This window comes from Sinohyriopsis cumingii, unplaced genomic scaffold (assembly GCF_028554795.1).
Source record: "Sinohyriopsis cumingii isolate HCF-2022 unplaced genomic scaffold, ASM2855479v2 utg000160l, whole genome shotgun sequence".
NCBI classification, from domain to species: Eukaryota; Metazoa; Mollusca; class Bivalvia; order Unionida; family Unionidae; genus Sinohyriopsis; species Sinohyriopsis cumingii.
Window position 1 is genome coordinate 6,380,541 of NW_028315873.1, and position 12,307 is coordinate 6,392,847.

The following is a 12,307-nucleotide window of genomic DNA, read 5'->3' on the forward strand; positions in this document are numbered from 1 at the left end:
TCATTTTTCTGTTAGGATTAATGACACACATATATATTAATCGTTTGCGACTTTTAGCATCATCAACAAAGAGCTAAATTATCGATATACCTCTGCAATCAGTCTAGGCAGTAATACGTTGATCAGCTGGGCGTTATTGTTGTTACCTGTCACGGAGTACGATATTATCATATCTTTTCCTGATTTTAAACCTAAAGTAAACTGACTTTAAGGCTAAATGTTCATTGTAATAAATATCAGCATGATAATAATTAATTACGTTGTGATAGATTGGTATGAAGCCACCACAGGTCATATTGGCGTTCAGTACCGACTATTTCAGTTCTCGGTCTCGTTTTTGAGAGTTGACTGGCCTTTAAACTCCGATAATTCACGTTATTTCACCCTTCATCTCGGAGCTCAGTGGATAGAGGACAAGCATGGGAGTCCAACTTGTAACATATATATTGTTACAGGTTGGACATCCCGGCCCTATATCAATTGGCGTATACTCTTACAGTTGGCCACATACCCACCCCATCCCTCTATCCATCTTTTCTTTGTATCGAGCCCCTGTGACCCCATGCACTAGTAATCAACAGACCCAATTTCAGCTGTTCTTGATCCAATTTTAGCCAGTCTGCCATTATTAAAGTCAATAGTAATACACTGGAAGGTCTGTGATCATAACGAAGTTGCAGATGACTCAACAATCAGGAATGAACAGACTTTGTTAAAACTACTTTAGTTTTAAATTTTAGAGCAACTATTAATTCTCTGTATAAGATCAGTAAAAATGCTTATAATACTCTATTGAGGTTTATTTGAGCTCTAACAATATAACGCCAAATTAATGAAACGGATCATAATATATAGTAGAGGCTGGTAAGGTATAATATAGGTTTATTTTGTTATACTAGTCCAAAAAGTTATTGCTTTCACTAGCTTGCATATTTTGATGGCAAATATTATCATCTACATATTTTCTTATTTTAATTTTTTATTTATATTTCATATTTGCTGGTAGTTGGAATATGTCCATGTAGCTATGGACTAGAAATCTAAGAGTTATAATACAATCATCATGGCATGTAGAATTTGGAATGGTGGGATGGATGGATGACAGATTAGTACTAATGAGAAAAATATAGGTCAGCATGTCTCATGTCAGTCTTGATTATTTCTGTAGAATACTTGACATACATGTGTTATCTTACATTGGTTCAGTCTTTCTACTGCCAGATGACAATACTAAATCAAAATTTTCTTAATTTTTGACAGGTCAGTTTAACTGGATATAATTTCTTAAAAAACATTACAATGTGCATTATGTAATAAAAGGTCAAGAAGCAGATATCAAAGTGTAATGTTATATTTCCACTATGATGACTTACATGTATGAGAATTTAATACTAATGCAGAAGTTATATTACAAGCAATAATTCCATGATTGAGCAACTATTTGTTTATGTGCTTTAAACTGTCCACTACTGTGTTTTCAGATTGAATCATGGCAGAATCAAACTTAAGCCCGCAAGCTCCACTTGACCTTGGACGTTTGGAAAAAGAAGCCAAACAGAGTGCAACCAAATATGTGGCCAACCTTCTACAGGTGTTACTAAATAGCAATGTTTGTCATGATTCCATAGCATCATAAAATGTTAATTTCCCATTAATTTCACATTTTTTAAAATATCACATATTTTCAGTCCAAGAAATGTTGACAATTATTTTTTGATTTTGTGATATTTTTCAAAGACATAATGACCATTTCAATTAGGCTGCTACATAAAAATGTGCTGGTGGCTGTAAACCAGAATAAAGTGCCATTGTAGTGCAAAAGTAATGTTAATCCCATTTGTGAGCAGCCATTCCTAGTTTAAAGGATGTAGCTCAGGACACAGTTTAGAGGTTTATATTGGGGTTTTATTCTTCTGGTGTCATAACCCAGCACAACACTCATAATGTCCTAATGAGATCTCTTCTCACATGGCTTCTTATTTTCATCGTTCCTAATGTTAAAATGATGTTATAATAATAATGATAATGAGGACTTTATATAGCGCCTAATCTTTAGAAGCTCTAAGCGCTTTACAACATTAGACAACACTTATAAGATAAGAAACATAATAATATTATTTCAAAAACAAACAACACAAAATTAGAAAAACATTAAAAAATAAAAAACATGCTGAGAATATTTCAGGTAGGAAACATTATTAGGTCTTTAAGTTTGTTCTTGCAGTCAAAATAAGTGAGTTTTGAGAGCCCTCTTGAATGTGATCACTGTGTCTTTGCGTCGAAGTTCAGTGGGCAATTCATTCCATGTTGCTGGGCCCTGCTATGCAAAAGAACGCTATTTACTTGTGTCATAAACAAATCCTTGGTTCAAACTGACAAACCACCCTTACAAGGCATTGTTATATCAAAATACAAGTAAAGTTCTTTGGCTTACTATGGCCGAACTCAGGGTTGGTGCTGGCTTAAAAAAGTTGTCACTAAAATAACCGCCAACCTCAATATTTGTTCACCAATTTTCAAAAACTGTCATTATTTTTATAATAGAGTACTATCTGTTTATCTCAACACCATAGAGACCAAGGTAGTATTGTCAACGTAAGCAGATGTTTAGATAATGTGGGGGGGGGAGTAGGTTGAAAGTACTTGAAATATCACATACGAGTGAAATTTGTTTGGTGGTCTGTCATCATTGACTAGGATTTACACACAGAAAAAACAAACAATGGAAAGTTTGATTAAATGAAGACAACTAGTGCGAAATACACTTGTATATTGACAATTTATATTTGTGTAGTACACTCCACAATGTGTTAGATAATGTACATGTATATGAAAACTCCATTAATTCGAGTATTACCATAGATCATATGTTAGAAAATTCATTTATCAGTCAAATCCCGTTAGAAAATACAACTAACACATATATATAAATAAATGGTAGTCTGTTCTGTATCTCATTGTCAACAAACAACAGTTCACACTGATTTCATTATCCTAATAGCATGTAGTTGTAAGTGAACAAATTAAAAAGATAAACAAACTTTCTTGTGAAATGTCCCCCCTTCATTTAATTTGACAGCCATGTATTTATTGTTTCAAAACACTGGAACAATAATTTGTGTTTTACACCCCAATTGATAGCGATCGGATGCATGAACTTTTTTGTTGCAAACAGGAAACTTTCACGGCACAATAAATATGTTCCAATTACTTTGAAAAATGAAAAAATGCTTTTATTTAAGTTTGTTGCTGACTTTCTTTGATCAGAGGTCTTCGGCTTGCATTGATAAAGTTCATGTATTATTGAAGGCGCTGTGAAAGGCCTCTTTGAAGGACCAAACAAATGCCTGTTTGTTATTGCTGTGGCAATATGAAATGATGTAGATCATTGAGCTATAATATTTTGTTTCCATTTGCTTAATAAAAGTATATATACAGAACTATAGGTGCTTCAAAGGTAATCAGTTTTCTTTGAAGTTTCAGCAAAGCTTTTTTTTCTGGTACATTCTTTGAAAAGAGAACAATATTGCGATCATCTGGTCGATTGTAGTCATTCCATTTCCCACCTTCAGAGGTGGTCGATTGTAGCTAGTCAGGTAGCCCAAATATTTTGGCTATATTATGGCATACAGTACTAAGGCCAGACATCAGCATAAGAGGATTTTGATATAACAATGCCTTGTTATGGTGGTTTATCAGTATGAACCAAGGATTTGTTTATGGAACAATAGATTCCTGTGTAATTTTATGTCCAAGTTTGCGGCTTCCTGTCATAGTGCCTTTGAATTTCTCCACTCCAAATCCAAGACTGTATATACAGGTTTTAACAGCCAAAAATGCTGTCTCCAAAAAATCACCAGATGGTATATTTTGTCACCAGTAAGGAAGAAAAAAATCCCAATTTGCAACACTGGTGAAGCTCAATGTGATCCCTGCAGCTATGTGGAACAAATTGCCCATTGACAATAGGCACAAGGACTCTGATATCATTCAAGAGTGCTCTTAAAACTCTACTATTTCAACTACAAGAACAGAATTAATGGCTTAATAATATTTGCTTCCTTAATTATTGTCTGTATGTTTTTGTTTTGTAATTTCATGGTGGTTATTTTTTGTGCCTTTGTTGTTGTTTTTATGTTGTATCTGCTATTGTAAAGTACTTAGAGCTCTTAAGGATTAGGTACTGCACTAAGCCCACATTATTATTATTATTATTAGGACATTATCATGGAAATGTTACAATCTTCATAGTGAGTTAGTCAATATGAATGTGAATATTTTATTGCTGTATACAATTTTGTGGTGAATGCTTGTGATGTTTTAAAAAGAAATATAAAATAAGAGTAACAGTAATGTGCAGGCATTGTTGGTATTTTTCCATCTTAAACCCAGTTGGATTTTGACTTTAAAAACAGACCTTCCTACACAGACCTGTTATGAGACCACCTGTTGGTATCTCAAGACAAGTTTTACCGTAGTTGTTTTACATTATGAATTGTTTAGCTTCAAGTTATGAATGCGCTTTCTGTTGTTTTATAAATTAATTATTAAATCCAAGAAAGCTTAAAACAGTAGAAGTAGAACATAAAATATCTTCTTGTAGAAGAAACTTAAGGTGTGTTAAATGTTTTCTATGGCTACAAAGATTTAATATTTCTACTTGCTTGACAAAAATCTAGATTGAAGAACCTCCATATTTTGGCAAATTACAAAACGTAATAGATTATGTGTAGTTTATTTGCCCAATACATGTAAGTTAGTCTGATTAGAATCAGATAGCCACTGTTCTACATGAAGATCTGACATCGACCACCTCAAGTTCATGTTCTGGTGACCTATGTTATTGCCATAATCACAAATTTTATTGGCCGTCTGATGAAGTTTTGTATCACTGCATTTGGGAGATTGAGCAGTGTGGCTGAAGATCACCAATGTGTGCCAAATGATTTGATTCACTTTCAGATTTTTGAAAGCCGAATTGCAAGGGCAGATTCAAAGGTTGCCAGAACATGACCCCTACGTAGTCGCTGTCAGATCTTCATGTAGGATGTTAGAGATCTGATTAAAATCACATTGCATGTAAGTTCAATTTGCTGTTTTGTTTCAGAGACCAGATCAGCTAGAGCGAGTAGACCAATATAGACGAAGAATTGCAAGAAAAAAGGTAGCTTATATTATATTAATCTCACTTGTAAAGTGTGCATATGTGTAACAAGTGAGTATTCACTGTCCTTCCCACAAACACTGACTGGCACTTTATATACTTGCTTATAATGTTTTTGATATCTGTAGAGAGCAGTGAAAAAGTTTATTTTTCATGTTACATCCTAGTGAATCATCAAAATTATTTATATTGGAAAAGTCCACTAACTTTCGAGTTTATCACCCTCATGATGAATTATATTAATTTTTAACTCAGGACAAGCAAATTATCTATTACTTTTGTGCTCAAATGTATTGGCTAGCAATAAACATAGCAGATTGAAAAAATATCCTATCCTGTGTGTGTTGATATCAGCCCTGTACCATTTATGTTTTATTTTTTTTGGTATATTCATGATGTCAAATGGCAGTTGCATAAATAAATGTATTTACAGTGGCAGTTGTGAATATATGTGGTAAATCAAACTTTAAACACACAGTTATGGTAAGAGGCCACATGTGATGGGCTTGAGGTTATCACCCCTGAGTTGGGGGGGGAGACATGTGAAAATGTAATAAAAATTGGCATATTTGCCATGGTGATATATAAATGTAGTACTAGTTGCGGAATGCTAAATTCTAAACAAAAAGATTATTTTCTAAAATGTAGGTAATTAAAAGGCCTGTTTGATGATGCAAGGTACATATTTATTTATTAATCTTGAGTCTATGAATTAGCAGGGAAAAAATATTATGATTAGCAAGTAAACTAATGTACCTTTTTAATGTTTTAAGGCATCAGTGGAGGCCATGTTGAAGACAGCAGTGCAGTCCCAGCTGGATGGGGTCAGAACTGGTTTGAACCAGCTACAGAGTGCTCTGCATGATGTACATGAGATTAAACAAAGGTTTGCTGAATTTTTCATAATCCTGTTGAATCTGTTGAATATTAGCTTAGATTGCTAAGTGAATAGTGTGCCTAGACACAGGTTTAAGGTAGCATAGTGCCTGAGCACAAGTTCAAAGGTAGCAGAGTGCCCAGGCACAGGTTTAAAGGTAGAAGAGTGCCTAGACACAGGTTTAAAGGTGATAGAGTGGTCAGGCACATGTTTAGATGGTTCAGCTTTCAAGTCATGCTTTGGCCCAGCATTTTCACTTACTGGGTGTCATCATTTATGGTGATTTCAGTGTAACAGCAATACTGATATTTCACTGATTTCAGTTTAATAGCAATACAGTCCTACCCACTTATATCGACATCACTTATGTCAAAAAGCTGCCTATTTGACAAAAAAGCAAAGTCCCTGTCCCTTGGTTTACTTTTACTACCAAAATTGTCATGCTTATGTCGATGTCGAGATAAATAATAAAAGTACATGTTGACAGAAGCTCTTGGTCCCAACGTAAACAAATCCTTTGTTTTCTAATCATTTATGTCGACAAGCTGCCAGTTCCAACCCATACTTTGTTCAGTAATTAGTTAATCTTGCTGTCAGGCTTTAATTTTCCTGCCTAATCATTTATGTCAGCAAGCAGCCAGTTCTGACCTTTACTTTATTCAACAAATAGCTGATCTTGCTGCCAGGCTTTAATGTCTTGGTTGGATAAAAAAATCAAGCTTTTGTTTGATTCTGTAAAGTTGGCCTCTCGCGGTGACTTAAATAAAAGCAATGAAATCTGATTGATTCTTGCATTTACCAAAGTGATCGATGATTAAAACAAATTTATTGTGCTGTGACAGTTTCCTTTTCAACTTTATTTAGCATGTGTCAATTTATACAATATTATGCCTTCATTAATCATATCAGCTGCATATCTCTTGTTCGCTTTTATGTACTTTTCACGATGACTTCTGTAACTAAATACATGTACTGTTTAAACCAACTTGTTGACAGGTTTTCATTTCCCCGTGAATAGCCCCATTCCCTTGGTAGCCTCAATAAGATGGGAACAGACTGACCAAAATCTAGGCCAATTTAAGTACATATACTTGAAATATGTAAGTAACAACTATGCAGCTATGTGCTAATGCCAACATTGAATATCGTAGTGAATGTTTTTCATATCAGGATGTGACCAATGCAGTATTTTATTGTGGATTTAATTACACAAAGGAAACCAAAATGTAATTTGTCAATATACAAGTCTATTTCACACTGGTTTTGTCTTCATGTACTCAAAATTTCCATTGTTTGTTTTCTCAAAGTCTAACTGCTACTCACTGATGACAGGTCACCTCTTACTGACAAATTTAACTTGTATCTTTTTTGAGACCCCCCCCCCCCAACACTTATCTTGACATCCGCCTATGTTGAAAATATTTCCTCAGGCCTGAGGATGTCAACATAGACGGGTAGGACTTTATTGATATTTTAGTGACTTTAGTGTAATTGCAATATTAATACTGTTAGAACCTTAAACTGTATTTCTGGAAATGACTAAAAATGATAATTAATGTATTTTTTTAAACATTATCTTTAGACCATAAAATTCCCATATCATTATATTGGTTTATTCCAATTCAAGATAAAATGCTTACATCATTAAATTGGCTTATTCCAATACAAGATTAAATCCCTACATCAGTATGTTGGTTTATTCCAATACAAGATTAAATCCCTACATCGTTACATGGGTTTATTCCAATACAAGTAAAAATGCCTACATTATTATATTGGTTTATTCCAATTCAAGATAAAATGCCTACTTCATTACATTGTTTATTCCAATTCAAGATAAAATGCCTACATCATTACATTGGTTTATTCCAATTCAAAATAAAATGCCTACATCATTACATTGGTTATTCCAATTCAAAATAAAATGCCTACATCATTACATTGGTTATTCCAATTCAAAATAAAATGCCTACATCATTACATTGGTTTATTCCAATTCAAAATAAAATGCCTACATCATTACATTGGTTATTCCAATTCAAAATAAAATGCCTACATCATTACATTGGTTATTCCAATTCAAGGTAAAATGCCTACATCATTACATTGGTTTATTCCAATTCAAGATAAAATGCCTACATCATTACATTGGTTATTCCAATTCAAAATAAAATGCCTACATCATTACATTGGTTATTCCAATTCAAGATAAAATGCCTACATCATTACATTGGTTTATTCCAGTACAGGATAAAATGCTTACATCATTTCATTGCTTTATTCCAATTCAAGATAAAATGCCTACATCATTTCATTGCTTTATTCCAATTCAAGATAAAATGCCTACATCATTACATTGGTTTATTCCAATTCAGAATAAAATGCCTACATCATTACATTGGTTTATTCCAGTACAGGATAAAATGCCTACATCATTTCATTGCTTTATTCCAATTCAAGATAAAATGCCTACATCATTTCATTGCTTTATTCCAATTCAAGATAAAATGCCTACATCATTACATTGGTTTATTCCAATTCAAAATAAAATGCCTACATCATTACATTGGTTTATTCCAGTACAGGATAAAATGCCTACATCATTTCATTGCTTTATTCCAATTCAAGATAAAACGCCTACATCATTACATTGGTTTATTCCAATTCAAGATAAAATGCCTACTTTATTTCATTGCTTTATTCCAATACAAGATAAAATGCTTACATCATTTCATTGGTTTATTCCAATTCAAGATAAAATGCCTACATCATTTCATTGGTTTATTCCAATTCAAGATAAAATGCCTACATCATTTCATTGCTTTATTCCAATTCAAGATAAAATGCTTACATAATTACATTGGTTTATTCCAATTCAAGATAAAATGTCTGCATCATTAGATTGGTTTATTCCAATTCAAAATAAAATGCCTACATCATTACATTGGTTATTCCAATTCAAGATAAAATGCCTACATCATTACATTGGTTTATTTCAATTCAAAATAAAATGCCTACATCATTACATTGGTTTATTTCAATTCAAGATAAAATGCCTACATCATTACATTGGTTTATTTCAATTCAAGATAAAATGCCTACATCATTACATTGGTTTATTTCAATTCAAAATAAAATGCCTACATCATTACATTGGTTATTCCAATTCAAGATAAAATGCCTACATCATTACATTGGTTTATTTCAATTCAAAATAAAATGCCTACATCATTACATTGGTTATTCCAATTCAAAATAAAATGCCTACATCATTACATTGGTTTATTCCAATTCAAGATAAAATGCCTACATCATTACATTGGTTTATTCCAATTCAAAATAAAATGCCTACATCATTACATTGGTTATTCCAATTCAAAATAAAATGCCTACATCATTACATTGGTTATTCCAATTCAAGATAAAATGCCTACATCATTACATTGGTTTATTTCAATTCAAAATAAAATGCCTACATCATTACATTGGTTTATTCCAATTCAAAATAAAATGCCTACATCATTACATTGGTTATTCCAATTCAAAATAAAATGCCTACATCATTACATTGGTTATTCCAATTCAAGGTAAAATGCCTACATCATTACATTGGTTTATTCCAATTCAAGATAAAATGCCTACATCATTACATTGGTTATTCCAATTCAAAATAAAATGCCTACATCATTACATTGGTTATTCCAATTCAAGATAAAATGCCTACATCATTACATTGGTTTATTTCAAATCAAAATAAAATGCCTACATCATTACATTGGTTTATTCCAATTCAAAATAAAATGCCTACATCATTACATTGGTTATTCCAATTCAAAATAAAATGCCTACATCATTACATTGGTTATTCCAATTCAAGGTAAAATGCCTACATCATTACATTGGTTTATTCCAATTCAAGATAAAATGCCTGCATCATTAGATTGGTTTATTCCAATTCAAAATAAAATGCCTACATCATTACATTGGTTTATTCCAATTCAAAATAAAATGCCTACATCATTACATTGGTTTATTCCAATTCAAGATAAAATGCCTACATCATTACATTGGTTATTCCAATTCAAAATAAAATGCCTACATCATTACATTGGTTATTCCAATTCAAGATAAAATGCCTACATCATTACATTGGTTTATTCCAGTACAGGATAAAATGCCTACATCATTCATTGCTTTATTCCAATTCAAGATAAAATGCCTACATCATTTCATTGCTTTATTCCAATTCAAGATAAAATGCCTACATCATTACATTGGTTTATTCCAATTCAAAATAAAATGCCTACATCATTACATTGGTTATTCCAATTCAAAATAAAATGCCTACATCATTACATTGGTTATTCCAATTCAAGATAAAATGCCTACATCATTACATTGGTTTATTCCAGTACAGGATAAAATGCCTACATCATTTCATTTCTTTATTCCAATTCAAGATAAAATGCCTACATCATTACATTGGTTTATTCCAATTCAAAATAAAATGCCTACATCATTACATTGGTTTATTCCAATTCAGAATAAAATGCCTACATCATTACATTGGTTTATTCCAGTACAGGATAAAATGCCTACATCATTACATTGGTTTATTCCAGTACAGGATAAAATGCCTACATCATTTCATTGCTTTATTCCAATTCAAGATAAAATGCCTACATCATTACATTGGTTTATTCCAATTCAAGATAAAATGCCTACATCATTACATTGGTTTATTCCAATTCAAAATAAAATGCCTACATCATTACATTGGTTATTCCAATTCAAAATAAAATGCCTACATCATTACATTGGTTATTCCAATTCAAGATAAAATGCCTACATCATTACATTGGTTATTCCAATTCAAGATAAAATGCCTGCATCATTACATTGTTTTATTCCAATTCAAGATAAAATGCCTACATAATTACATTGGTTTATTCCAATTCAAGATAAAATGCTTACATCATTACATTGGTTTATTCCAATTCAAGATAAAATGCCTACATCATTATATTGGTTTATTCCAATTCAAAATAAAATGCCTACATCATTACATTGGTTATTCCAATTCAAAATAAAATGCCTACATCGTTACATTGGTTATTCCAATTCAAGATAAAATGCCTACATCATTACTTTGATTTATTCCAATACAAAATAAAATGCCTACATCATTACTTTGGTTTATTCCAATACAAGATAAAGTGCCTATGTTATTACATTGGTTTATTCCAATACAAAATAAAATGCCTATGTTATTACATTGGTTTATTCCAATACAAGATAAAATGCCTATGTTATTACATTGGTTTATTCCAATACAAGATAAAATGCCTATGATATCACATTGGTTTATTCCAATAAAAAATAAAATGCCTATGTTATTACATTGGTTTATTCCAATGCAAAATAAAATGCCTATGTTATTACGTTGGTTTATTTCAATACAGAATAAAATACCTGTGTTATTACTTTGGTTTATTCCAATACAAGATAAAATGCCTATGTTATTACATTGGTTTATTCCAATACAAAATAAAATGCCTATGTTATTACACTGGTTTATTCCAATACTTGATAAAATGCCTATGTTATTACATTGGTTTATTCCAATACAAAATAAAATGCCTATGTTATTACATTGGTTTATTCCAATACAAGATAAAATGCCTGTGTTATTACATTGGTTTATTCCAATACAAAATAAAATGCCTACATCACTACTTTGGTTTATTCCAATACAAGATAAAATGCCTATGTTATTACATTGGTTTATTCCAATACAAGATAAAATGCCTATGTTATTACATTGGTTTATTCCAATTCAAGATAAAATGCCTATGTTATTACATTGGTTTATTCCAATACAAAATAAAATGCCAGCATGCCTTCAGATGATTTGTTTTATTATGTATCAGTCATGGTGTTTAATTTCTTGTGAACTTCATTTATAATCCGCACCATGTAATCAGCATTGTGCTGACATGCCATTAAATCCTACTACTACTATTATGTATCCATTACACTTTTTCACTCGTCAAGTGGAACAGACAGTAAACAGTTCAAGCTTACTTGTATTTTCTTCTGAATATGTTTGATGCAAAGAGGCAAAAGACCAAATAGTCTTCAAGCTTCATGAGTATATGTATGTCTAGGGACTAGACTAGCATTAAGTTTGCCACATCAGATTGAGGCCACATGAGCAGTAATGGAGTATTATAGCCCTATTGGATTGTTGCCATATCAGCAGTAAT

General features: G+C 31.9%; 1 protein-coding gene across 2 annotated transcripts in view; it reads left to right on the forward strand.

The window, feature by feature from the left end:
• The window catches only part of LOC149774695 (exocyst complex component 3-like), an 81,850-nt gene that overhangs the window by 95 nt on the left and 69,448 nt on the right, over positions 1-12,307 (forward strand). The window contains exons 1-4 of one of the 2 annotated variants that reach the window (XM_089944901.1): positions 18-156; positions 1,482-1,591; positions 5,108-5,164; positions 5,938-6,050. In XM_089944901.1, the coding sequence (XP_089801027.1) occupies positions 1,490-1,591; positions 5,108-5,164; positions 5,938-6,050 (272 nt within the window). In that variant the 5' untranslated portion in view covers positions 18-156; positions 1,482-1,489. Of the gene's footprint in view, positions 1-17; positions 157-1,481; positions 1,592-5,107; positions 5,165-5,937; positions 6,051-12,307 lie in introns of those variants that run through there. The other variant, XM_089944900.1, reaches the window with a different exon arrangement.